The sequence below is a fragment of the Callithrix jacchus genome, chromosome Y, assembly GCF_049354715.1.
Source record: "Callithrix jacchus isolate 240 chromosome Y, calJac240_pri, whole genome shotgun sequence".
NCBI lineage: Eukaryota > Metazoa > Chordata > Mammalia > Primates > Cebidae > Callithrix > Callithrix jacchus.
In genome coordinates this window covers 9,690,052-9,718,003 of record NC_133525.1, presented here as the reverse complement: position 1 = coordinate 9,718,003, position 27,952 = coordinate 9,690,052, and the positions used below count along the sequence as shown (strand labels likewise).

The 27,952-nt window shown below is 47.2% G+C and overlaps 2 protein-coding genes across 2 annotated transcripts; both read right to left on the bottom strand.

Moving 5' to 3' along the window:
• Positions 1-38: 38 nt before the first annotated feature.
• LOC144576502 (RNA-binding motif protein, Y chromosome, family 1 member B-like) lies at positions 39-14,178 on the bottom strand. Its single transcript, XM_078364533.1, has 12 exons — positions 14,041-14,178; positions 11,855-11,967; positions 10,483-10,586; positions 7,960-8,137; positions 6,210-6,362; positions 4,161-4,275; positions 3,185-3,295; positions 3,001-3,089; positions 2,203-2,320; positions 1,233-1,343; positions 1,059-1,147; positions 39-668 (listed from the first exon to the last, which is right to left on the bottom strand). The coding sequence occupies exons 2-12, from the start codon at positions 11,958-11,960 to the stop codon at positions 379-381; spliced, it is 1,464 nt and encodes a 487-aa protein (XP_078220659.1). The 5' UTR covers positions 11,961-11,967; positions 14,041-14,178; the 3' UTR covers positions 39-378.
• A 7,123-nt stretch (positions 14,179-21,301) lies between these two features.
• LOC118150908 (testis-specific Y-encoded protein 3-like) lies at positions 21,302-24,276 on the bottom strand. The gene is made up of 6 exons (XM_054251671.2): positions 23,912-24,276; positions 23,203-23,280; positions 22,963-23,074; positions 22,710-22,855; positions 22,521-22,602; positions 21,302-21,515 (listed from the first exon to the last, which is right to left on the bottom strand). Exons 1-6 carry the CDS (start codon positions 24,176-24,178, stop codon positions 21,493-21,495), a joined length of 708 nt encoding a protein of 235 aa, XP_054107646.2. The 5' UTR covers positions 24,179-24,276; the 3' UTR covers positions 21,302-21,492.
• Positions 24,277-27,952: the final 3,676 nt, after the last annotated feature.

Here is a 27,952-nt window from a genome sequence, read left to right as displayed (position 1 = left end):
TTAGGTGCAAACAAATGAAGAAATCTCTCAACACCGCAGTTTACTCTCCTCCGTCATTTGCGTTTAAGCATGTGTAGCAATAAAATCAGGCATTTTATATTACATGGAAAATTTTATTCCGGAAATGTTAAAACGGACATTACATCAAAGCAGAATAGTTTTCAATTCAGTTGGCACTAACAGTTGTAAAATTACTTGCAAAAAATAAGCTTTTAGCTTAATACCTCAAAAACATTCATGAAGGAAGTATCTCCCCTTCCTCCCCAAAACAACCTATTTCTTATAGTGATACTCAGGTAATAATGCAGAAACCACATATTGATTTGCCATTCAACAGCAAGGTCTGGTATGCAATAATCATGATTTTTAGCAGCACCTTCAGTCTCCTTTTTCAGATCGCCTTCCCCCATCCTCTCCCTTAGGTGTCCCATCTCTTGAGCTCCCATGTGCTTCAGGAGAAGCACGGTTCATTCTCTCCACAGACGGTGGACACGTTGGTTCTTTTCTGCCACAATGCTCAGCATCAGTGGAAGAGAAATCACCATGGCTCCTTGAGTACTTCTCCCGACTTCTGCCATACCTATCTCGCGCATTGTTATCATCAGGGAAACTGCTTCCACCATAAGTCTTCCGAGGCCCCTGTGCAGGTGCTGCACCACGAGACGTCCCTGTGGGGTTAATAAAATTACGGAACTTATGTTAAAATACATGTAAACATTTTTACTGGCATCACTAAAGCATGAATCAGATAAAGTACTATTTGGAAACATTAGCATTCATCTGTCTTTATTGACAGGAGACTCTTTATTTCTGCATTGTTCACAAGGCTCTACTGAAAAGAGCCGTAAGAGCAGTATTTCCAAGTTCAAGGAATTTCATTCTGAACCGGCCCTCAATTAAAACTGAGGTTTTAAGCTTCGTACCGTTCTCTAAGCTTTCTACTGTTCAGAACGCTCAATATTTAAACATGTTGTACGTTTCCTTTATACTTTCTCGTTTAAAAACTCTGGTCTATTCAATATAATTCTGTAACTGGAAAATCAAACGTGGAGTCTTACTATGTATCTGATATGACGCTCTGTTAGAACTGCTACTACGACGTTCAAAATGATCTCTACCACCATGCCTTCCGTGGCCATCATGATCACTAGATTAAACAAAAAAAAGTTTGACACTGTCAGAATGAACAATTTAAGACATCTATTGGACAAAACCGAAAAATGTTATAATACCTGTATCCTCTAGTGGAACCTTTATCCTGTCTAGAAGGAGCGTGATCACGGTATGCATTGTGTCTACTCATCGAAGCATATTCCATGGTGTCTCGGAAACTTGGATTATTTCTGATTGCAAAAGTTGAAGAACAAATTTTAAGTTGTCAACTTCTAGTATCAAAAACACAACTTATCTACAGGTTAAATACAATAAAGGCCAGACATATATAAAGGCCTAGTCACTTCTCCAAGTACAACATGCGAATACCCAAAAGACAGGTGGAACTGATACCCATAATTGGTTATTCTCAAAATGCATTTCAAAACCCAAGAGATATCGTATTTCAGCCATACTAAAATGGCTATACATTTTAAAATGCTAGGAACACCAAGACTGTCAGAGAATGCAGATAAACTGGAATCCTGATACAATGCTTGCCGGAACGGAAAATGATGCTGCTACTACGGAGAAATGTGGTGGGGCCTCAAAACAAAAAAATTAACATCAGACCAAGAATTATCCCTCGTACATACCCAGCACTGAGTAAGTGTACTAAGACAAACGTGTGTATAAAAGTAGGGTGGAGGAAACACACAAACAAAAGAATGGCTTAACAGCCTGTGAAACAAGGGAAGTGCTATGATGTGAATGAAAGTTCAGGACATGAGGCAGAAAGAAAAGAGATACCAAAGTCGAGTCGTGTTTGAGCCCAATACCATGAAGCAGGCAGAACAGGTCAGTTCACGAACAAAACAGACTGGAGTTTTTTAGCAGCTGAGGGAAAACAGAAGATGAAAGGGACTGCTTAACTGGCAAGGGAGTTGCAGTGCGGAGTGATGAAGAGGTTCTGGACCTAGAGGGAGGTGGCTGTCGCACAACACAGCATGTAATAAATGCCACTTAATGGTTTACCTAAAAGTGTTCAATTTCCTTACGTGAATTTCATCACTAAAACCACAACACACTAGTTTTTCATTTTTCTGTTACCTAGTCTTAGTTGCATAACCATCATCTTTTCCTGACACACGGTCACGTCTCCAGGAAGAGACTGACATTCCGCGTGAAGGGCCTCCTCCGTAAAACTCTCTTCCACGTGATGGGGGACCTGCAAATTTAACATGATTAAACGTTACGGAAACAGCAGAGAACCTGAAACACTATTACCTGTTCACTGAGACAACTGTTATAAGATATTTCTTCAAGGAATCAATTCTTCTTTCCCTAAGTCGCCAGAAATGCATGACATCATGAATACTTTTTACGGCTCTGAATTATCCCTTGATTCCTACAAGGCCAGTTCTTACAAACTTAAGCCACACGCTAATACTTGGGTAGAGGTTCACTTTCTATGGCTTATAACTATTAGTTATCATTTTCCTTCTCATATGAATCGCCCACGTCTATTAATGACACAGGCAAAACACGTAAAACCATCAACGTCTTCGCTGATTGTAAACATTCCACGTTCGTGCTTTCTCGGCTCAAGAAAGGAAATTTACCCATGTTGTTCAGTGCATCTCACTCACACACATACTGCAACCCTCGAATGGCTGCATGCTATGATTCCAACTGAATGCTCTCCTTGGTCTCTACGTGGTTGCCCCTATCTTAAAGGTGGAAAAACTAAAATGTACTACTGCAGTTTCGTAAAACTCTCTAAGCCTTCTACTGTTCAAAACTCTCGGTGTTTAAACATGTTATATTTTTCCTTTATCCTTTCCCTTTTACAGACTCAGGTCTATTCAATATGATTCTGTAATTGAAAAATCAAACGTGGAGACTTACTATATGTCTGATATGACGCTCCGTTAGGACTGCTACCAGGACGTTCAAAATGATCTCTACCACCATGCCTTCCGTAGCCATCATGACCACTAAATTAAAAAAAAAAAAAAAAAAAAAAGATTGACACTGTCAGAATGAAAAATTTAAGAAATCTGTTGGACAAAAGCGAAAAATGTTATAATACCTATATCCTCTGGTGGGACCTTTATCCTGTCTAGAACGAGCGTGATCACGGTATGCACGGTGTCTGCGAATCGAAGCATATTCCTTGGTGTCTCGGAAACTTGGATTACTTCTGATTGCATAAGTTGAAGAAACAAATTTTAAGTTGTCAGATTCTAGTATCAAAAACATAACTTATTTGCAGCTTAAATGAAATAAAGGCCAGACATATACAAAGGCCTGGGCACTTCTCTAAATGCAACATGGAAATACCCAAAAGACAGGTGGAACTGACACTCATCAATAGTTATTGAGAAAATTCACTTGAAATTCCAAGTATGAGATCATATTTCAGCCATACTAAAATGGCTATACATTTCAAAATGCTCGGAACACCAAGACTGTGAGCGAATGCGGATAAACTGGAATCCTGATACAATGCTTGCCGGAACGGAAAATGATGCAGCTACTACGGAGTGCATCAGTGGTGGGGCCTCAAAACAGAAAAGATTAACAGTAGACCAAGAATTATCACTGGTACATACCCGGCACTGAGTAAGTGTACTCAAACAAACGTTTGCATAAGAATAGTGTGGCGGAAACATGCAAACAAAAGAATGGGTTAACAGCTTGTGAAACAAGTGAAGTGCTATGTATGATGTGAATGAAACTTCAGGACATGAGGCAGAAAGAAAACAGATACAAAAGTCGAGTCGTGTTTCAGCCCATGACCACGAAGCAGGCAGAACACGTCAGTTCACAAACAAAACAGACTGGAGTTTATTAGCAGCTGAGGGAAAACAGAAGATGAAAGGGACTGCTTAACTGGCAAGGGAGTTGCAGTGCGGAGCGATGAAGAGGTTTTGGAACTAGACGGAGGTGGTTGTTGCACAACACAGCATGTAAACCACTCGACGGTTTACCTTAAAATGTTCAATTTCCTTACGTGAATTTCATCACTAAAACCGCAACAGACTAGTTTTTCATTTTTCCTTTACCTATTCTTAGTTGCATAACCACCATGTTTTGGTGACATACGGTCACGTCTCCAGGAAGAGACTGACATTCCGTGTGAAGGACCTCGGTAATTCCCTCTTCCACGTGATGGGGAACCTGCAAATTTAACATGATTAAATGTCATGTAACCAGCACAAAACCTGAAACACTGTTACTTGGTTTCTATGACAACTGTTACAAGATATTTCTCCAATGACTCAGTTCTTCTTTCTCTAGGTCGCCAGAAATTCATGACACCATGAATACCTTCTTACGGCTGTGAATTATCTCTTCATTCCTGCAAGGCCAGTTCTTACACACTTAAGCCCTACACTAATACTGAGGTAAAGATTCACTTTCAATGGCTTATAACCCTTAGTTATTATTTTCCTTCTCACACGAATCGCCTACGTCTAGTAATGACACAGGCAAAACCTGTAAAACCATCAAAGTCTTCGCTGATTGTAAAGTTTCCACGTTTGTGCTTTCTCGGCTCAAGAAAGGAAACTTACCCATGTTGGTCAGTGTATCTCACTCGCACAAACACTGCAACCCTCGAATGGCTGCATGGTATGATTCCACCTAAGTGTTCTCCTTGCTGTCTAAGTGACTGTCCCCATCATAGAGGTTGAAAAATTAAAATGTACTAGTGCAGGTTTTCTAATGATGGCCAAGAATTCTTCTCCTGGCAATAAGCAGTACTATTACAGTGCTAATTACATCATTATGCTGCTCTCAAAATAGAAAAAGCCTCTTTAATATACTCTTCATGTGCAGATTCTTAGAGGTCAGCCTTCTACCTATGATGTGTCCAGTGGCTAAAGTTTTAAAGAAAATGTGCTGACTTGTGCATGTTGAGGTCGGCAGATACCTAACTTCACTGATCCTCCACTACAAAATATAAAGTTGAAAATGCAATGTTTTCATTTTCTCCATATTATCATGGAGGGCTAAGAGTAAGAATTTTAATGTGTTCTGCCTAAAATTCTCTGCTGAGAGCTGTTACTTTATTGTCTGGTTTTCTTCTGTTCGCTCTGAAAACTTACACTTCTCCTTCGCACAACTATTACTTCTATTCAACCCTACTGCTTGCCTCACGTTGCTTAGTTCGGAAATCTCCCCTCAAACAACTTCAAGTCCTACACTAAGTATCTTGTGTTAATGTTTAAACATCCCTGTACCGTCTTAATTGACAGCCCTTCCTATATTTCACAACTCTGCACTTCTGTGACATCCACATAGCTCAAAATGTCGGACATGCTCTTGTCCAACATGCATGTCTGAGGATGCTCTTAGCATCCTAAAAACCGGTCAGAATGCCTCTCACATAAGCATTGCTGGGGTCTCAGAATCTGGATGGCCAGGCACAATGGCTCACAGCGTGGGCCAGTGTGGGAGACTGAGGCAAGTCGACTGCTTGAGCTCAGGGATTTAATGTCAACTAGGACAAGGTAGTGAGATCCTGTCTCTACCAAAATATGTATTTAAAAAACAATTTCATAGGTGTGCTGGTGCATGCCACTAGCTGCAGCAACAGCAGGCAGCTTATGGAGAGTAACCGCTTGAGACCCAGAATGTGAGGCATCAATGAGCCATCATCTGGCCAGTGCACTCTGGCCTGGTGAAGGCAGTACTTCAACCCAACAAAGAAACTGAACATACAATTTGGACATCGGAACACCAGTGGTCCAATGCAAAGGAACCTAGAAAATGGAAGAATTGATTGAATTAAGAAGATGACCTCAAAGTATACTACCAGGAACTTCAAGAAAAATTAAAAGGCATTCTCTAGCGAATACAGCGTTAAAAGGAGTGTTGCCCTCACTGTAATCCCTTTTTTATGTGACATTTGAAGCTCAAGTGTTTCTTCACCATAAAGCTGTAACTTAGGCAGTGAGATGGAAAGTGTTATATCAAAGTGTTCAAACAGTAAATATGCCAATGTATGTGTCACATCTGTTTTGTTTCTCGAACTTTAAGTTAAGCCTTCAGTTCAAAGGGCTCATTTTCAGTCATACAAAAATGACGGAATTCCATCAGGTGGCATTTACCTCGACCTCCCATCCCACTATTGCTTCTAGCCACAGTAAAAGGAGCAGATCTTTTAGGATGAGGACCTCCGCTCGCTGAAGATGGACGGCTCTCGACTGGAAAAGTTCCCCTGAAAGAACTCACGTTGAGATCACGAGTGGATTCACCACCATCTGTATTTCAAAGAAAATCTTGTCAGTTCAGTAACACCAACATTTCTTAAATGGCTGAGCAGGAGATACTTCTAAATCTTCCCTACGTATTGTAATCTTAAACATTCACGTTGGTCTATGCTAAGGAATGTAGAATTGGTATACCAAATCAGTGCAGTTTCAAAATATCAAAATCCATCTATAAAATAAACACTCAAGGAACACTGTATATTGGTGTGAGAAAGACAAGTGGGATAAGTGGAGAGGGAGCTCACAGCAGAAGCCTATTGCCTAAATACAAAAATATAATCAAACAAAAAAAAAGTTAGGAGATCAACGATAAATTACTGTTCATATCCTTCTGATATTATGAAACCATTTTCAAATCATATAATAAACATAAACCTAACTACACTCAAGGAATCTCAGTTATATATACAACGATACAGTGACACCTCAGAAAGATATGTCATCTGCAAATTTATGAACGTAACACAGAATTCTTATAGTTCTTTATAACATACCACTTTTACTCTTAGCCCATGATCAGTTTTAATAATCTTTAAGAATCACGTATTAAATAATAATATTCTTTTACGTATCTACAAACAAGTGTGAGGCATATTCCAATTCCTTGGTGGTGTCACATGTAAAAATATACACGTTCTCATGCATGCACAGTATTAATAATCTTCACCCTCGAGATTAATTGCAATCAAAAATGACAAAAAGACCTGCCTCTTAAAATGAAGTGAACACCGCAGTTTCAAATTTAGAAAATATCTCTCCCATATATTACATGGCTAGCAATTAAAATTCCAAACTAAATATTAGATCTTTGATGGTTGGTTAATTGATAAAACAAGTTAACCAACAGGTATTTTCTCAATACATGGTTTCTTTTTCTAAGTAAAAATTAAGCCCTCTGTCCTACTGAGTAAACCAATCTTAAATACCATTTTCAGAAGCTCTTCCTCCAGCAAAGAAAGACACATACGTATCTGTGAAGCCACGGTTTCTGGCATTTCTGAGTCACAGAATCATTTGAGACGTTGCAGTTCTATACTCCATGAATGGAAAATGCTTTATGGCAGGCCTATTTACACATTCTCCGTATCAAAACCGAAACGGTTCTGTATTGTGTACATGTTTACACACACACACGCGCGCGCGCGCACCCACACTCACACACACAAACAAATATTGTTAAGTAAGTCCTCTACTGCGCAGTTACTAATGTCCCATTGGAAGGGCTTCTAGGTTTCATGGTATTTGGATAACACAACCCACATGAAATTCTGAGACCCAAAATAAGAAACTCTAAAGTACAACTAATGGAAACGTGTTGAGTGGAAAATCTGTGGAGAACATGTAATCAAGATTCATAAACTCCATTCAATTTGAAACGTGTCTTACTTCGATGCAAAGTAATTCGGAGTTTAGAACCAGTTTCAGATATTAGTTTAATCATTCCACTTTTAGTATTCATCAATAATGTTGCTCATTAACAGTTAGTTTTCTGTTCATAAAGGATATAAATAAATTTCAGAAATTTCCACGTTTTCAAGCTTTTTGTCTTTCAGTCCTGTGCTTCCGACTTTATATTTTATAACGTTACCCAAGCGTTCTCCACGTGAGGGATGCCGACGTCTCGTCTGTCCTCTACTTCCACTTGCAGATCTCTGCTCTCCTGTGGGTCTCCTCTTTCTTGAAAAACGCAGTGTTCCCTGCCTGCCACCACTTTGAAAAAACCGTTCCTTGGCTTGTTCTACTTTTACTGTTTTTCCATCCACAAACTGAAAGGATTAAGCATACCATCAGCAAAAGTGCCACATTTGAACTAATCATATTTTACAGACGTTTTTACATCAACTGTATTAACATTTTAGATGTCGTCTCCTAAATAAACACAAACTTTCTTTTTCCTGAAATGCCCACATTGCGAACACTGCAAAACCTGCAACAATCACTGGGACCATGCATTCTGTTAAGAAATGAACACCAATTCCATTATTCGATTCCCTCGAAAAGGCCTCCGCTACTAAAAACTGCACCTAGAAAAGTTAAACCATGACAAATTGTACGGGACAATGTCGCCCATCTCTTCTTCACAATACAGAATCTCTTTCACCTTTGCACTCACATCACATATTTAAAAGCCTCGGTGTCTGGAGCCCATACGAAAGGATGTGTCATTTGAAAACATAAGGTTATTTATTCAAAGTGATCAGTCACATTATACATTATGAATACTTTCTTGATCCTGCTGCTGTCAATCACACAAAATGTCCCAATATGATTTACAGTTCTGTATCTACTCTAGTTCTTTCTCAATAAACGTGATCCCTGTTTAGTCTCATTCATATTTTCTGCCTTACTCATTTCTTACTTTGCCTAGAGGTGTCTTAAAACAAGACCCTTAATGTAGTACTTCATGTTATTTCTGAGAAATGGTTTACTGTCCTAATTAAATTCACAAAAACTTTCTTCAGTTCCATCTTTTCTGTAGGCCCAAGTAATGTTTGACCGAGTTCTGCTAATAACTCTATTTGAACATTACATGGCTTTTGTTATTTGGGAAAGATCTTAAACTCCGTCCAAGACTTGCTGCATCCAAATCAGCAGTTCTTCCTATCTTGAGACATCTTGTGTTATTTCTCGGCCCAGAATAATTTCCCCAGTTTTGCGCATGGTCGCTTCCTTCCCAGTGTTCCAAGTCAGACACAATTTCTTAAACTGCAAGCTCCCTGTGAAAACTCTATAGGATCTTCTTTATTTCCCTTCTCAACGTTTGTCTGCATATGACATTTATATTAACTTTTCCATTATAAAATATGTGAGACAGGTAATTTGGAAAAGATATCTACACAGATGAACTCTTCTTGAGCACGAAACCTGGGGGGAAATACCAAAATATTACGATACCTAGGTCAAAACTGTCCCCATACCAAGCATGAAACCATGAACCGAAGCAACTATCAGGTTGTACCACACCTTAAAATATGAGAGGATATGGGTGAATAGAGATAAGTTAGTGATCAAGTGATTAATACCTAATACAGTGAGCACAAAATTTCTGTAACAGACACTGAGGGAGAACACAGGAAACCTAACTTGTTCTTAAAGGATAAACTGCCATTTGCGCAACATTTACGTGGAAGAGTAATACTCAAGAGGTCCAGGAAAACATACTGGGAATGGCATCCATATAGCAGGAACTAAAAACCGATTGGGATAACGTTGTAAAATAAAAAAGCTCCAGGGCATCTCCAAGGGAATGATCCTGAATGCAACGTAAAGGAATTCAGTAGGTAAGAGACTTGCATAAAAGTTTAAAGCTGTAACAAATACAGAGTCCCTAGAATTTAAGACTCCACAGGACGTGATGCACTGTTCGGACCGAAGCAAGTGCTGGAACACACTGGAAGAGTTAGCAAGAAGGTATGCATGTTACCTAGTGACGAGGTATGCATGTCACCCCGGTTACAGAAGGAAAAAAAAAAAAGTTCTCAGGAGAAGGGCGCAAGGATGGGCAAACATGTCAGTTGCTTGTTGTGTTATCCGGCTTCAATGTTCTCGCATTATTTTCTATTTTCAAGTACCTAACACTTCCTTAAATGTAACGGTCTTGTTTAAATGAACTTTCTCAAGAATGTATTTTCAGAAAATGGCAGAGAATCGTTACTTCTTGTGAGAGTCTGTCTAGACGTCGATCTACAAAAGACTTATATTTTCTACGTCTGTCTAGATGTCGATCCACCGTTTCTCTGTGCTATAGACGTTTCCCTACGAGTTGGACGTGTGATTCCTTTAGCAGCCATTTAATAAACTTGACTGATGTTTCTTATTTTCGTCAGAGTTCCTTCTAAGTTTTAAAGCTGTTCAAAAGCTTTCAAACCCTATTTACACTCAGACTGAAATAAAAACATAGAAACTGGATTACCATAACGCAATTTATATAATGTTCCTTCCAATATCCTTCCAACTACACTTGCATTGATATGTCCAAGAAAGAGGATAGCTAATCCATTTCCATTCATACGTCATTATATTATTTTCAAAGTGTACTGGTACTGAAAAGACCTAGATATGCTGTTAATTGAAGAACAGGCTTAGAATAGCACTAATAAGGGAAACTTACCTTTCCATTCCACTCGCTGGCAGCAAGTTCAGCATCTGCAGGGTTCTCAAAAGTAATGAACCCGAAGCCTCTGCACTTCATTCTTCTATCTTTCATCAAGAGAACTAAAATATATGAAAACCTTTTCATTTATAGAATGGACCTACTACGATAGTACTAACTATCTGAATGTTACATCAAGAAACAAGAAAATTCCAATTCACATCCTTCCTGTGATTCTTCACACTGAGTCACCCCTATCAACAGCCTATTTTCTTCCATTTTCCTAACTGACTCCATCTTAGCTGTGAGCCTGACATGCTCCATTTAGCTTCTCCCTCCCTGCCTCGGCCCCCTAGAGGTGCATTCCTAGGTCACACTGCATTCAAAGCTACTCCCAGTACCTGTAACCACTGTAACCACATCCTGTTTGGCAAGTCTACCTGCTACTCTCAATACCCTCCTCGGGGTTTGAGCCTATGAAAAGTTCCCCCTGCTACCTCCTCCATGCTTGGATGCAAATACCCTTAGCAACCAACCATCCTGGGAACCTCCTGCCCCCTGGGTACCAGGTTCCTTATCTAACTTGCTTGTTCTGCGTCTGTAAAATTCTGCTTCAGCTAGGCTCCACCTCCCCTACCTAACGCAAGGCATAAAGGGAAATCAAGCCCCTTCGTCTGGCCTGAGAGATTATCAGGGTGAGCTGTCTCTCAGACAAATAATGGGCTCTTAATTTGGAACTCAGAGTCTCCTTCTTCTTCTTGTTCTTCTTCCACTTTTCTTCTTCTTCTTCTTCTTCTTTTTCTTTTTCTTCTTCTTCTTCTTCTTCTTCTGCTTCTTCCTCTCCTCCTCCTCCTCCTCCTCCTCCTTCTTCTCCTTCTCCTTCTTCTTCTTCTTCTTCTTCTTCTCCTTCTTCATCTTCTTTTTATTGAGACTGAGTGTCACTCCTTTCCCAGGCTGAAGTGCAATGACCCCATCTGGGCTCACCACAACCTCCGCCTCCTGGGTTCAAGCAATTCCACTGCCTCAGCCTCCTGAGTAGCTGGATTACAGACATGTGCCACTGTGCCCAGCTAATTTTTGTATTTTTAGTAGAGACGGGGTTTCACCGTGTTGACTAGGATGGTCTCGATCTCTTGACCTCGTGATCCACCCGCCTCGGCCTCCCAACGTGCTGGGATTAGAGGCGTGAGCCACTGCGCCCCACTGGCCGTACTATGCAGGTGAACTTTACCACAGACCCTTCACCTGCTGCCATGAGAATATCCTGAATAACGAATAGAAACTTCAAAACAAGAGATTAAATACAAACAGAAAATTATGTAAACAATTACAGATATTAAGTATATGTTTACTTTGGGGACAAAACCTGTATGTTGGCTTTAAGGGTTACCTTCAGAAACGGGACCATGTCTCTCAAATACTGCTTTTAGCGTCTCTTCAGTGGCTTCTCTACTGAGCCCACCAACGAACAGCTTGCCAAGGCAACCTGCTTCCATAATTTTGCTGTAAATGGTAAAAAAATAAATCTATATTTAGATAATAATAACAAGGTGAAAATATTAAATTTTTTTACATCCTGTGTTGAAAACTGATGTGAAATTCCCTTAACGGGGCTGTCCTATTTTAATGTATCTTACTTCCTATACCGGTAACATAAAGAGCACAAGGGGGAATGGCTTCATGGCTTAATGATACATTTCACTGCATACCTGAGAAAATCTCTTTAGTAAAACCAGAAAAGGGAAGCTATTCTAATTTTACAAAGTGGAAATACACAGGATTCCCCAATTTAAATAGTTTTCGTTGAAAATTGTAGCTTTTATGAAGTACAATTGTTGTAAAGAGGTAAGATTCCTGATGCCAATGTGCACTGCTCCCTGCAGCCTCCTCTGGCCAGCCTCAAGTGATCCTGTCACATGTCAGCTTCCCAAGTAGCTGGGACTACAGTGGCCTGCTACCAGAGGTGGGGTGTGCGTGTGTGCGTGTGTGTTTTCAACATAGATCCAGGTGGCCCCATGTAGCTAACAGAGCTGTGTAGGTGTGTTTGTGTGTGTATGTGTGCAGGGGTGCGTGCAGGGATGTGTGTGTGTGTGTGTGTGTGTGCACGCGCGCGTGTGTGTGTCTTTAAATAGACCCAGGTTGTCCCATGCTGACCACCTTTGAATCTTCTGGGCTCAAGTGATGTGCCAGCAAGAAGCTACCAAGGTGATGGTTTCTTTAAGGGGGAACTGCCACAGGAAACCACCTGATATCTTGATAAATGATTTAATGACACGCTTAACCTACATGCTTTCTTCGGGGAGAACATTTTAAATATTGTACAATCTTTTGGTGATTGGAAATATACACGAGATCGGGTATCTACAAACTCTGGCTTTCTGCCATAAATATCTTTGGCCTTTCAGGGACCGGGCTGCAAATTAAGGGGTGAAGCACTCTAAGTCTCTGAGCCCCGCCTCCGTGAGGTCGGCAGAGGCTAGGAGCAGTACTCTGGCCTAGGCACGCGAGAAATCTCAGTGGCCATCTCCTTATGAGAAGGTAGCATCTGAGAATGACGTGAGGTGCCACAGCTGCATGACACCATCCACCCTATCACCATGCTGTCACACACTGCACTCCATTCCACCCCGCTGCCGCCAAAACTGCCCCATCACGCCGTTCTGAGCAGAAGCCCCGCCGCACCCCGTGCCCCTTGGCAAGCGGCCGACTCTCCGCTCGGCAGCATGTCCACTCGCCGCCTTCTTCCCCCTACCAACCCCTCGTCTGTGAAAAAGCTGCCTTCCTCCAAACCGGTCCCTGGTGCCTGAATGGCAACAGGTTATAGGACCCCCGTTATGTTACTCAGGCTACTCTCCAACTCGTGACCTCGTCATTCTTACATCTTCACTTCCGAAAATGTTGGGATTACAGGAGTAGGTCAGTTTGCCAGGTTAATACAAAACCTTAAGCACATCTCTTTGTTTCCGTTTTCGGCTATCTACCGCCATTTATCTCCCTTACAAACACGTCTTCCATTTAAATTACTTACGGTAGCAGAGATACATGAAAAGCCTTTCAAATACTGTCATCGATTACACGTTTAAAAGAGGCAAATTTAAACTGATTATTCATGGTTCCAGACTTGTACATACCCGAGAGTAATGCAATTTATGTGAAAATTTGCTAAGTCCTGTGAAGAAAATCAGAAATTTGCAATGTGCTAGGTAAAAGTACAGGTTGTTTGTTTGTTTGTTTTTCTGATCACAGTGCTTAAGTACACTGCCTGTGCATTTGACTTATGACCGCATTCACAGAGAATAACCGTTTCCATAAAAAGTGCACGGGACAACAATGGCGCCCGAGGTCCGTCTCCCACACCTTGCCCCCACATCGGACTTGTCCAACCGTAAAGGGAAGAATCCTCAAGAAACATCAATGAGTTTAACCAACATGAGTTTCTCACGAGCACTAAGGACGACCCCCTCTCTACCGTCTCCTCCCATATTTCAACACCCACACACTGAAAACCACAGCAGCCCCTTTCACTGAAGACGTCCGAACACCTCGCTGCGTTTGTATTCTTGCCGAGAGACCAACCTGAGCGGAGAAACAAAACCACAGGTGCTTCTCAGTAGGACAAACAGCCTCTGGGTCACCGGGCCCTCAGGGTGCTGGCACCTGGCTCTGGAACGCCTCTAGCCCCGCTGCCGTGTGAGACGCCTGGAACCGGACTGCGCGGGAAAGAGCCCCCGGCAGCCCAGCGGAAGAAGCGGAAACTGCGCCTCTCCGCAGCAGCCAATCAGTGCGACGGTGGGTGGGACGCGGTGGGGCGCGGTGGGGCGGGGCGGGGCCGCATCCGGGTGTCCTGCAGCTCCACCCTCCTCGGGCAAGCCACGTGTGACGAGCTGTCAGAGTTTCCGCCCAGTGGCGCTGGGTTCACGCGCAGGCCTGGCGGGCAGGGAGCCCTTTGGAATTGCGGGCATGGAAGTCCCACGGCCTAACTGCCATCATGAGTGTGGCAGGCCACTGACCCACAGCCAACACATGAAACATCTCACTTCATTAGGCAGGCCAGGCAGATGGTACTGAATGTTGCAATTCCAGAGGAGAGGGGGAGGGACCAGCGCGGGCTGCCGGGGCAAGGGCGGCAGCGGAGCAGGCTTGGGGGAAGTGGGGCGGGGCAGGCCCCTGGGAGGAAAGCCGCCTGGAACCTCGTTGGGGTGGAGTTTGTCTGCACCCCTGGCAGGTCTAGGCGAGTGCCATGCTTCCTCCCTAAGGATGCTGGACTCCTGGAAGCATTCCGCTCGTGCTGGGTCCTAAGCACACCTGAGGCCAGCTGCCAGGGTCACCCATGGATGCACTGTGTACACACTGTGGCATGCAAGATACTGCATTACCGACCCAGAGGTTCCCGCCAGCGGGCAACAGCAGCGTGCACTTCTGCCATCAGGGCTTTGCAAGTCCAGGGCCTGGCCCTGTGTACTCTGGGCTGCTGGGCATAGCTGATCCCGCTGTGGCCCAGGACCCCGAGGTGCGTGCGTGGGACTGCAGCCCAGTGGGGCCTCCCAGGTGCCCTGGGTCCACGTAGATTTAGCAATGGTTTCTCAGTCCATGTGTTTTTCAAGGACTGCTCCCCACAGTGTAGGGGTTCCCTGGCGTGTGTCCAGCAGCAGAGGCAGGTGTCTTTGGGATGCCAGAGGAGGCCATTGTGTTCAGCCTGCAGGTATGGGAGGGTGACTAGTGTACAGAGTCAGGGGACGGCCTTGTGGTGGGAGGTGCTGCTGGCGGTGGACGACGTAATGGCGGTAGTGGATGTGGTGGCTGTCAAAGGCGGAGGCTGACATGCGGCAGCAGGAGGGCCAGTGGGCACAGCATGGCCCCGGCCCCAGCACTCCTGGGCCAGATGCAAACTCGCTGAAGCCACTTGACTTGAAGATGTGCTCTGGGGATTTTGGACCAGAGCAGTCTCCTTGCAACTGCCCATGTGGGATGGCTGGCAGCAGAGGGTGAGCTCAGGCTTCCCAAGGCAGGCTTTGGTGGGGCCAGGCCAAAGGTGCAAGAGTTCCGCCGCAAGCCCGGGTGGGGGGGCGGCGGGGGGGGAACCAGAGGGGGGCCATTGCTAGAGTCTGGTAGGTAGGATGGCAGCTTGTTTTTGCCCGCCTGAGAGCACAGGGTAGGGACGGGGAGCCAAGCTCATCCCTAACAAGGGGGAGTAGCCTCATCAGGAAGCCTTCACCCCCAGCCGAAAGTTCAAGGACACATTTCTCTGGCAAAGCCCCTGGAGGAAAGGAAGTCTGGTTGCCTATGGCAACCTCTCAACTACCCCTGCTCCCCATGCCTGTTTCCAGTATGCTCACCTCAGAAAGCCAAGGTAGTCCAGACTGTTCATGCTGCACGGGGCTGCTGTCCTCTGCAAGGCAGGCACCGGCACCCCGCACGCATTTTATTCCCTCCGGCACACTTTTTCTGTGCTGCACCTAAAGGGGTGCAGGCCCTGAACACGTGTGACCTCCGTTGCACTCCTCAGGGAGGCCGGGAGAACAGGACACTGCACGCCCGGACAGCAGCAACACCCGTGCAGCTCAGGAACCCTTAGGAAGCAGCTACCTCACACCAGGCCACCGCGCCCACTCACTTTTTCTGTGCCTGGCTGCCTGTTAGTATAGGCTTTCTCGGTCATGCTCCACCTGCCCCCAAGACCACCACAGCCACATCAGTGCCCCAACTCCGGACAGTGAGAGAGGACCACCACGAAAGGGTTCCAGGTCAGAGTTCTGGGGATAGCCCTGCCCTACACTCTTGGTGCTCCGGCAAAGTTGGAGCACCAACCTTGGACGCACCAACAAAACTTCTGTTTTGTGGCACGCCCAGCCAATCGTATGGAAGCTCCTTAACTCCAGGCAGATTGTGCAGCCCACCCAGATCCTGATGCTTCCCGCATCAGGAAGCACAATGAAGTCTTGCTTAGCTACATGATGCATTTGCAGGTCAGGCAATGGGGACTGGGTCTTGGTGAGGGCTCATGTGTCTGGGTCAGGGTGGGGTCCCCCTGAGGCCCCAGCATATGTCAGGGGAGAGCTGGGAAGGCGAAACACATGTGCCACCTCAGTCCAACTAGATGGTATGGTCCCTTTGAGTCTGTCCCCTTTCTCCTCAGCCATGCAGGCTGAGGAACTCAGACATCTCCAGTAATGGGCCACAGGATGAGGGGTTTTCTTCTCCTTACAGCCTTTACCTCCACAGTGAAGTGATCATTAAGGATTATCCTGTTGCACTTTCAGTAAGGAGTGCCTCCCGGCATGGTATAGGAGGTGGTATGTGGCAGGATATGCCTGGCATGGGCCATCCCGACTCCTCTTTCTCCAGGGTACAGGGTTTCTCATTCCACTGCAGTCCAGTGGTTCTGGGGTCATGGAGGTAAAGCCCCCAGCTGTAGGCGGAATACCGCCTACCTCAGCTTCGTCAGCTGGTTGGTGCACCATGACTGCCCAGGGTCGGGCAGGATTGCTGAGGTGGGGCCACTGTGGGGATCCTGGGAGAGGACCTTGCCGATTAATCCCAGGCCTCTGGAGAATTGGCTTCGAACCACGGCCCGATCTGTCCCCCAAAATTTCCCCAGTAGCCCAGATCATCAGCCAGGGCCTGTGTCTCAATCCACTGCAGTACCACCCAAGGGAGTTTGGCCATCTGAGATGGAACAGAAAAAAATGTCAGGTGAGCAGTCCAGGTCTCAGGGCGCATCTGAGGTCAGAAGTTTGAGACCAGGCTGACCAACACGGTGAAACCCCATCTCTACTACAGATAGAAAACTTAGCCGGCCGTAGTGGTGGGTGCCTGTAATCACAGCTACTTGGCAGGCTGAGGCAGGAGAATCGCTTGAACCAGGGAAGCAGAGGTTGCAGTGACATGAGATCCTGCCATTGTACTCCAGCCTGGGTGGCAGAGTGAGACTCCATCTCAAATATACAAACATATATATATAATATGTATAAAATATACTATATATAAAATATACTATATATTATATGTTAGTATATATATATATATATATACTAAATATATATATAATATATATAAAATATACTAAACAAATATATAATATATATAAAATATACTATATATAAAATATACTCAATATATAAAACATATGTATATATGTTTTAAATGTTGGGCAATGTTCACTGTTGCCAGCTAAATGCTATCCTTTTCCACAAAGAAAGCATCTTTTCCTGTCAATAGCAATATAATTTTTCAACATTGTGGTAGAGCACAGATAATGTGATGCCTATCATTTCAGCCAGTTTACAGTCCAAGTCACTGGTAATAAGTACCTTGAAATAATTATGCAACCATCATCACCATCGCCTTCCATCTTCCCAATCAGAAACTCCGTCCACAGTAAGCACCAATTTCCAGGCCGGGCAAGGAGGCTCAGGCCTGTAACCCCAGCAGATCAGGAGGTCAAGAGGTCAAGACCATTCTGGCCAACAGGTGAAACCCTGTCTCTACTAAAATGCGAAAATCAGCTGAGCGTGGTGGCACGCACCTGTAATTCCAAGCTACTCGTGAGGCTGAGGCAGAGAATTGCCAATTTCCAGGCCGGGAGACGGAGGCTGCACTGAGCCAAGATGGAGCCACTGTACTCCAGTCTGGGTGACAGGGCGAGACTGCCTCTCAAACAAAGAGAAAGAAAGAAAAGAAGAGAAACACCAATTCCCCATTCCACCTTCCTAGTCCCTGCCACTCAAGAGTTCTAGTTTCTGTCTCTGTGAAATCTGTGGCTGTTCTAGACATTTTAGATAAATGAAGTCATATGCTATGTGGCCTTTCATGTCTGTCGTCTCTCACTGAGCCTGCTGTCTTCAAGGTTCATCCACACTGCCACCTGTGTTTGAGCCTCATCCCTTTTCCTGGCTGTATAGTATTCCACGATGGAATGTGCACAGAGCCCATTCCATTCACCTGTTCATCCATGGATTGACACGTGGCCTACTTCCATCTTTGGGCCGTTGTCAATCATGCTGCTATGTATGTGGGTGTAGCAGTGTGCTCTGTCTTTCTAGGAAAGCCTGGAGAAATACGTGCACACATGACACCATGTCCTTTGCGAAGACGTCTGTGGAGCTGGAAACCCTCATTCTCGGCAAACTAACACAGGAACGGAAAGCCAAACACCGCATGTTCTCACTCCTAAGTGGGAGCTGAAAGATGAGAACACATGGGCACAGGGACAACAATATCACACACCAGCACCTCTCAGGGTAAGTAGTGGGAGGAAGAGCATCAGGAGCCATAGCTAAATCGTGGTGGCCTTAATACCTAGGTGATGGTTTGGCAGCTGCACCAAACCGCCGTGACACACTTTTACCTATGTAACCAAGCTGCACACATGTCCGTGTTCCCCAGAGCTTAAAATACATTCTTTTTTAGATGGGGTTTCAGCCTTGCTGCCCAGGCGGAGTGCAGTGCTGTGATCTCGGCTCACCTCAACGTCCTCCTCCAAGGTTTCAAGTGATTCTCCTGCCTCAGCCTTCCGAGTACCTGGGATTTCAGGCATGCACCACCACGCCTGGCCAATTTTCTGTTTTTAGTAGAGATTGGGTTTCTCCGTGTTGGTCAGTCTGGCCTCGAACTACAGATCTCGGCTGATCTACACACCTTGGCCTCCCAAAGTGTTGGGATTGAAGGTGTGGGCAGCACACTGGCCAAAGTAATATTTTCCAAAAGTTTACATAGCACCAAGAAAAGATGTCTGATTGTTTTTATTAGACCGATGGTACAGTTGAGCACTTTCTCTGATAAGACATTATGACTTCGGGACCCATGTGAAATCACTAGACTGAATTGCAAGCAGGAGTCGAAGAAGGCCAGTCAGCTGCATTCACTTTGAGGGGTGGCCAATATGCCTGAGGCACCAGGCCCTGGCACTCCCGTCCACAGGGACAGTTGCTGGTTTACTCTCTTCCCTGGGGCAAGGTCTTCCCCTACCACCACTTTACAACAGACCAATCCCAAAACAAGTCCTGGGATTTACTTATGATCTTCTCGTTACGTAGCTCCCTCCTAGAAAAATCATGGCAAGACCCTTTCCTCACTTTTTTCTCAGGCACTAAGGTTGGGGCAAGACCCTTCATGATGTCCTGGTAACAGGCAAGTCCCTAGACATTTCCCAGTCTGAGCTGCCCTGAGTGTACACACCAATCTGCTGCCGACTCCCACCGTCGGGCTACTCTATTGTGCAGGAGTGTCCTTTGACCAGCACAGGGAAGCATAGAGGACAGCTTGAGGGAGCCAAAGAGTTCCCGCTGTTTACAGAGTAAGTTGCTGAGAAAACCCGTTTCTCCTGCCTTGGTGGGTCATGGGGACAGCAGTCAGAGGAGGCCAACGCTCTCACTCAGGAGCCTCAGCTGTCTGCATGGGAACAGGGGCAAAACTGGGCTATGGATTTTCAAAGCTCAACTGCTGATACCCAGCAGGAGGTCCGTAATGCATATGGAAGGCAGCACAAAAACTGCAAGAACTTTGACTGTTCAAACCCTCTTCCCTGAGACAGCACAGCTCTTCTCACAGAAGCTGTGGTGACCAGAGTCCGTACGGCACAGGAACCTTAGCACTCCCTTAGTGCCTCGCCAACGCGGATGCTCCTGTTGGAACTGTTTTATCTGAGATCGGAGAAGCAAGTTCTGGACCCACCACTGAAATCCCCCTCCCCCTCTGCGGCAGAGACAACTCCTTGTCCTGTGCATGGACGCAGATGTTCCTGGCTACCAGTCACTCACTCCGGAATGAAGGCTGTTATGTTTTGTCCTCCTGCGTGAGGCCTGTAACACATGATCTGCCACTTCGGGTTCCTTCTCTTTACATTATTAACCTTCTGCAAAGTACGCTGGAAAAAAAAAAGCATGCCCACAGAAAGTAAAAGGGCCCTGGGCTCCAGAAACAATATACAGTGCCCTGCATTAGCGAGAAGAGATCCTCACTATAGTTGGCAAGGAACAAAATGCACCCGCAATGTGTTAGTTACAAACAATATTGACTCCTGACCTAATAATCTTGGAGAAAAGCTTAATCCATCTGAAGATGTAAACATCAACAACACTGTCCATATCCTGGGTCATCAAGGGACAGAGAGTCCATGCATGGACCCGCTGGCATTCTTGTATTTCATGGATCCACCCCCATTACCCTCACCTCTGCATGTCTGTGTTTTCCCTTAGTCATCTATGCTGGAAAAAAAAAAAAAAACAAACAGAAATTAAAAAGAGAAAGGCATATCCCAAATGCCTTCCCACATGCGTCTGTATCCTTTCTCACAGTCCCTACACACACCTCACATGCGCATTTCTTACCATGTTGCTGGGACCCGAGAGGATGATTGTCCCAGAAAATCACCAGAGAGGTGATTATGCATTCACCAATAAAACAAGAACATGTGAACTCAACGCACAAGTGAACTTCAAGATTCCCATCATCCTTGTCTAGCTTAATGTGTCTTATGATACCCCAAACAAAGGACTGTGGAGGTACCTGCGCCCAGCAAACTGGGCCCTGGATATCTTGGTGCGCACTATCCCCTTTCCTTGAACCACTGCTGCTTTTGCAGCACAAAGCAAGCCTCCAACTGCACTTCCTTTGCTTTCTTTTGCCTCTCCAACTCTGGCTTCTAGGAAGAATCCCAAAATGCGCCACACCCAGTCACTCTATAACTTTAGCGGCCCGTCTCCACTGCAGATGATGCAGAGAATGAAACACATGGAATCCACTGGGTACACACACACACACACACACACACACACACACAGACCCACACAACCCTCCCCCCCCGCCCACAGACACACACACACAAGAGTCACACGTCCTTGACAGTGTTTATTTTCACTCCATGAAATCCAAGTTTACCCCCTCTTCCTATCTGCATTTTTCTATGACAGGATCTGTCTTTCTTTTGCTTCCTGTGCATAAGACCATGTTGAGTACTGACATCCTGAATAATGTAGTAACTTTTCAGGAGTTCTGCCGTTTCAGGTGAAGTCCGACGCACCATCATATTCAACCCGAAAAATGGGAGTCCCCTAAAGAAACACAACTGCGTGTCAAAATGCATTTCCTCTGAGCAATAGTTTTAAATGCTTTAATTTTAGGGCCCGCCCAGAAAAGACTACCCCTTCCCCGTTTGTGATCTCCTAAACTTCCTCCTACCATATGTTACCAGCTGTTCTCTGTCATACCTGCCCCACTGCCAGCATTTTCTCCCTGTGACGGAAGTCAGCTAACAACAGTGACTGGGTGTGGCGCAATCTGGGATTCTTCCAAGAGGACAGAGTTGGAGAGGCAAAAGAAAGCAAAGACAGTGCAGCTGGAGGCTTGCTTTGTGCTGCAGAAGCAGCAGTGGTTCAAGGAAAGGGGATAATGTGCACTAAGATATCCAGGGCCCAGTGTGCTGGGATGAGGTACCTCCACAGTCCTTTGTTTGGGGTATCATAAGACACATTAAGCACATTAAGCTAGACAAGGATGATGGAAATCTTGACGTTCACTTATGCGTTGAGTTCACATGTTCTTCTTTTATAGGTGAATGCATAATCACCTCTCTGGTGATTTTCTGGGACAGTAAGAGCACACAGAAATCTGATCGGGCTATAGTATAAGAACAGCAGTCTAAACAGTCATTGTGGTTTGTGGCAAGGAGGCATATCCAGGGAGCCCAATCTTAAGGGGCTGGTAGGATGACTGCCAGTGGGGTTGGCAGCCATGGAAACAAGTGCCACAAATTGAAGGTAATGATTCAGCTTCACTTCTCAGTGAGTCTGGACAGCGACTATGCTTGGCTGGGCTTAAGACTCCCCAGCTCTAACCTGCCTTGCAGTGCTGTCTCTGATGTGCCTCTTTGAGCCCAAATGCCCTGGATGTACTGGATTCTGTCACTCTCTGTCTCCCTGTCGAGGTATTCCTACGTGTATGAAAGGAGCCTCAATTTCTACATTTCCGAATGCAGCGTCCAGGCTCCCTGCATACAGGCATGTCCACCTTCCTCATCCTGAGGATCAGTCAGCTCTAGCTCCAACTGAACGGCTTACCTGAAATCTCTGTTCCCTCTTCGGGTGGCCTGGTCCTCGTGTAGTATTGCAGGGGATTGCGCCACAGGTCCTTACTTAGGATCTATCACAGGAATCAATTGGGAAAGGCCTCATCAGGGCTGAGACTGGTGAGCCAAGCAGCTGGGAACACACCGGGGTCATTCCTGATGTTTTCCAGCGAGGACCCACCTCAGCGATCCTGTTAGATCCTGCGAAGTTGTGGTCAGAAAACCAGTTGAAGAAGTTAAGGCTGCTGTTCTGGTGTCTGCGGCGGTAGGCCACACGGTCATAACGCTGATGCCACTGAACTGGAGTGGAATGAGAAGGCCTGTATTCTACAGAGAGGGGATTTTGTGGGAAGTGGGCTGGATCACGTTGGCAATGATCCATCCACCTACCCACCACCTTCCTTCCACTGCCCCTCCTGGGAGCCACCAGTCACCTGTGAGGTTCACGAGATACTCCTTGGTAACCACGTTATTCTGGAAGTAGGGGTTGCTCCGAAAGAACAACATGATCTTGCAGACGTGAATAGGTTGCTTTGTTTCTTTCACCTGTCAGGACAAAGTGGAGAAAGCTTACGTATCTTTCCAGGTGAGGTGCCCACTGTTGCTGACAGCAAGGAGTTGCTTCCCTTCCCCCTCCCCACTAAACCTTCTAGCCTCAGTCCTCGTGGCCTCACCTCCAAGTTGATCATGTAGCTAAGCATGCGTACATCTTGGTCAGTGATCAGGGCTGACATCTGGGGGTGGTTTGCAATCTGAATTAGGTCAAAGAGCCTTTACAGGGATGGAAGGAAGAGGTACAAGCAACAGGGAAGCAGGTCTAAGAGCCAGAAGGAACACGGAAGAAGCTCTAAGGCTGGGGTACGGGATTTCTGAGATCTGCTTCAGTGTGTGACCTTCATTTCCCCACCCCCTGCCCGGAATTAAGGCCTCGTGGGTTCTCGGAGCGTGTATAATTCTGAGGCTGACTGGGGCAATCTGCAGAGGGCTGCTGGCGTCTCAGGAGGGGCAGAGCCAGCTTATACCCGAAAATGTCCTGTCCCAGATCTGACTGGCAAGGGGGAGCGATCACACTCCCTTATCAGTAGCTTGATTCTCCGAAAAAGAAACTCTGCTGGGGAGAACTCGCTTCTGCTCTTCAAAAGGATGACTCAACCACCTGCTGCTCGGCATCTCGAAGGGTTTCTGTGCCGCCCGCAGGCAGGAAAACAGTACCTGCGACCGCTCCGGCCTTCTAAAGCCAGACTTTCACGCCGCAACTCGCATCTCGCAACTCACCGTTGTTTCCAGAATAGACATATCCATGCTGAGCTGCCCCTAAGTTATTTACAGTTCCCCTAGAGCATCTTTCAACCGGACGAACAGAAAAAGTGCTGAAAAGGATACGACATTGGCCCAGAAGCCGGGGATGCCCCGGATGATGGCGCCTCTGCGATCCAGGTGGGGCTTGCGCCTGCGCTCCAGCTTTTCCCTCTGCTGAGAAAAGGCCCTCCTGGCTCGGGCGTTAACAGGCTCCAGCTCCACCTGAACAGCCCGGAGCTCGTCCAGTGCGGACTCTGGCGTCAGGGGCCCAGGCCCCGGCTGTGCCCCTTTGTCCTGCCGCTCCCGCTCGACATCGGCTTCCTCCTCGGCCGCCGCTTCCACTTCCGCCATTATGTCGTCCTCCACCACCAGCACCGCCTCCTCCTCCTCCTCCCTCAAGGCGTCCTACTTGCTCTGCTTCCCTTACTGGAGCCTGCGGGTGGCTTGGCGGACGCCCAGGGCGCATGCGCGGGACTTCCAGGCGCCGCCGGGCCCCCCGCCGCCAACCCGTTACTCTGCCGCGCTTACGGGAGCCTGGGCGTGGCTTGGCGGACCCCCAGCGCGCATGCGCAGGACTTTCCGGGCGAACCCGTGGCCAACTGCCTCCAAATGGGTGGCCGAGCTGGAAGCAGGCTGTAGGCCTCTCCCGGCGGCCAGTCAGTGCCAGGGCGGTGGGCGTGTCCATGGAAGCCACGCCCCCGGCTGGGCCTGCAGCCGCAGCCTCCTCGGGTAAGCCTGGGTGAGAAGCCCTGGGAGCTCGCGGCAGGCGGCGGTGTGTGCGGGCACACGCGGGCTGCCCGCCCTTTGGAATTGTGGGCATGGAAGCCCTGTGCCCTAACTGCCATCATGAGTGTGGCAGGCCATTGATCCACAGGGAACACATGAAGCATCTCAGTTCGTTCGGCAGGCCAGGTAGATGGTACTGAGTATTCCAAGATCCAAGATCGAGAGGAGAGAGAGAGGCACCAGCGCTGGCTGCTGGGGCGAGGGCTGCGGAGAGGCTTGAGGAAGTGGGGCGGGGCAGGCGCCTGGAAGGAAAGTTGCCTAATATCTTGCTGGAGTGGAATTTGTCTGCTCCAGAGGTGGAAACTCTCGCTCGGACTCCTGCAGGTCTAGGCGCATACAGGCTCCGAGTACCTTGCTTCCTCCCTGAGGATGCTGGACTCGCAGGAGCATTCCAAAGCACCTGGCGTCCAGTGCCCTGGACACACCTTGTGGACCCAGAGGCTACCGCAAGCGCAGCAGCGGCCGTGGTACCTGCTGGCTGGGCTCTGTAAGACCAGGGCCTCCGCCTCCTGCTCCTGGGCCCCGGTTGGGGACCTGGCTCCTGTTGGGGACCTGGGCCCCACGGCAAGTGCCTAGGGCAGCCAGCCGGGTGGGGCTCCCCAGGAACCCTGGGTCCAGGTAGGCACGGCACGGGGTTCTCAGCAGGGGAGTCTAGGGCTGCCGGGGTCTTGGGGAGGACGCCGCAGGGCATGGTCTGTGAGCGCCCCCAGGAGGGGCCGAGTTCAGGCTGGAGGCTCTGCAAGGGTGGGCGGCTGGGGCGAGGAGCTAGGAGGCAGCCGTGCGGGAGGAGGCAGTGCTGGTGGTGGACGACGTGGTGGTGGACGACGTAATGGTGGACGTGGACGCGGTGGCCGAGGAGGGGGCTAACACCGAGGAGCGGCAGCAGGTGGACCAGCGGGCCCAGCCTAGCCCTGGCCCCAGCAAGCACTGGCTGGCAACGGACTCGCCGGAGGTCCTTCAATCGGAGCTGGGCTCCGTTAATGCCCCAGATGGCAGGGCATCTCCGGCTTCTGGGGAGACCCATATCCTTGCAGGTTTCAAGACTCGGGTTCCTGGGACACGGGGCTGCCCTCCTCTGCAAGGCAGGCACCAGCTCCCCAGACACGCTCTCCTCCCTTTTGCTGGCCCTGCCCCCAAAGGGGTGTCGTAGGCCCCTTGGGAGCATAGATAACCTCCGCCGCACCCACGAGAGCCCCTTGGGGAGCACCAGGCACAGCCCTGCAGCCCCTTCTACCCTCAGCGGTTTCCTCATGGGGAGTCATCCACCCCTCAGGGAGTTCGGGAGAGGAGAACACCATACAGCCAGAGAGCATCAGACCCTGTTCAGCAGCCAGCACACGAGGGCCTCGTGCGGCTCCGGAATCCTGAGGAAGCAGCCGCCTCATACCACCCAGCCCGCCCCCTAACCTCCTGACCACTTCTTCCGTGGGTGGCCCCTGGACAGCGTAGGCTTTCTCGGCCTCGTTCCACCCACGCCCAAGTCCACCACAGCCGTGAAGTGCCCCCACGCCGGACACAGTCAGAGGACCACCAAGAAAGGGTGCCAGGCCCAAGGTCTGCCGGAGACCCCTGCCCCACACTCTCTGCCCTCTTGCAGAGTTCCACTGTGTTTTATGGGACATTCACTCAATCATCTGGAGGCTCTTTGAGCAGAGGCAGATTGTGCAGCACAGCCAGATATTTCCCCCCCAGATCGCAAGCCACCATACAGTCTGGCTTACTTGCTTAGCTACATGATGGATTTGCAGGTCAGGCTGGGAAGCCTAGGTCTGGGGGAGAGGTCAGGACTCAGGGGTCGGCCTGGATCCGGGTGCGGGGGTGGGGTTTCTGGGGGAAGGGGCGAGCTGGGTGGAGGAAATGCCTGCTTCTCTCCAGCAGCTGGCAGGCCGCTTCAGCCCAGGTAGCTGAAATGGTCTCTTTGTGGCCCTACTCCTTCTCCCTTCGTCACCAGGCAGGTGGAGGAACTCAGCCATCCCAGGTACCAGCAGCAGGATGAAGTTCTCCTTTCCTCACAACCTTTACTTCGTCCGTGCGGTGATCATTAAGGAGTATCCCCTTGGTGTCCTAGGTAAGTAGTGCCTCCAGGCTCCCCAGGGGAAGTGGTGCGTGAGAGGCTAGGCCTGGCATGAGCCTTCCCCACTCCCCTCTCTCCAGGATACAGGGTGGTTGATTCCACTGCACTCCAGTGGCTCTAGGTTCATGAAGGTGAAGCCCCCATCTGCAGGCAGGCGGGACACCAACAACCTGAGCTTCTTCAGCTGCTTGGCTGATAATATGATAATATAGGGAAATAGACTCAAGAAAAGTTTTGAGTGACCTGCAGATTCCTTTAGAGTACTTACTTGTACATTTTTAACTTCTTTCCCCTGTGGCTCTGTTTATTATTTGTGATGTATATTTGTTTTCTTACTTGCCTCTTGTGGAATGTTTGTTTCAAAGGATTTTTTTAAAATTTTCCTGTTGGATATGTGAGTTTGCCTGTGAGCACTTTTTCGTGAACAGAATATGAACTTATGTTTATTTTTTCAGATGGAGTCTCACTCTGTTGCTCAGGCTGGCTGGAGTGTAGTGGTGTGATCTCAGCTCACTGCAACGTCCCCCTCCCAGCTTCAAGCAATTCCCCTGCCTCAGCCCGCTGAGGAGCTGGGATTACGGGTGCGTGCCACCATGCCCAGCTAATTTTTGTCATTTTAGTCAAGATGGGGTTTCACTATGTTTGGCAGGCTGGTCTCGAACCCCTGACCTCAAGTGATCCACCCACCTGGGCCTCCCAAAATGCCGGGATTTAAAGGCATGAGCCACCATGCCCGGCCTCATTTGTTTGTTTACGTATTTTAACTCTTGTTCTGTATTCTTCACGTACACATATTGTAGAGTGATTGTAATATTTTATCTATTGACTCACTACTTTAGTAGGATTTGAAAAGCAATGTTTTCATTCACTGAATACAGTGCTGCAAATAGGTTGAACCTTGCTTGGGTAGCACTGTCATTCTTTCCTTCATAAATTCTTCAGGAACTCTGATACTATTTTCCCCCACCTGAGGAGAACGTGCAGATATGAAAATTCGTGTGAGTGAGTAGGTGTGAAAATATAATCTGAAAGACCAGTGAAGTTCAGAAGTACAATTTCGCAGTGTTTGCATTTTTAATTCACATCGTTTTGAAAACGCTATTTGCAGAGAAATGAAATCCTGTATTCACGTTCATGTTAAAGACACACTCGTGAATCGTTTTCAAGAATGAAATGGAAACAATCCAAGGCCATGCGTTAGTTTAGGAAGTAATAACACGGCAGTTGTTATGAAGAAACACCATATTTATTGAATGTATGTTTAG

Coding starts and splice junctions, on each gene's coding strand:
- LOC144576502 (XM_078364533.1), bottom strand. CDS start 11,960: ATGGAAGCAGGTTGCCTTGGCAAGCTGTTCGTTGGTGGGCTCAGTAGA. Junction 2,321..3,000: donor AGCGTCATATCAGACATATA/GTAAGTCTCCAC, acceptor TTAAATTTGCAG/GTCCCCCATCACGTGGAAGA. Junction 1,148..1,232: donor GGTTCCACTAGAGGATACAG/GTATTATAACAT, acceptor TGTTTAATCTAG/TGATCATGATGGCCACGGAA.
- LOC118150908 (XM_054251671.2), bottom strand. CDS start 24,178: ATGGCGGAAGTGGAAGCGGCGGCCGAGGAGGAAGCCGATGTCGAGCGG. Junction 23,075..23,202: donor GCTACATGATCAACTTGGAG/GTGAGGCCACGA, acceptor TTGTCCTGACAG/GTGAAAGAAACAAAGCAACC. Junction 21,516..22,520: donor AGAGGGAACAGAGATTTCAG/GTAAGCCGTTCA, acceptor GTGTTTCTTTAG/GGGACTCCCATTTTTCGGGT.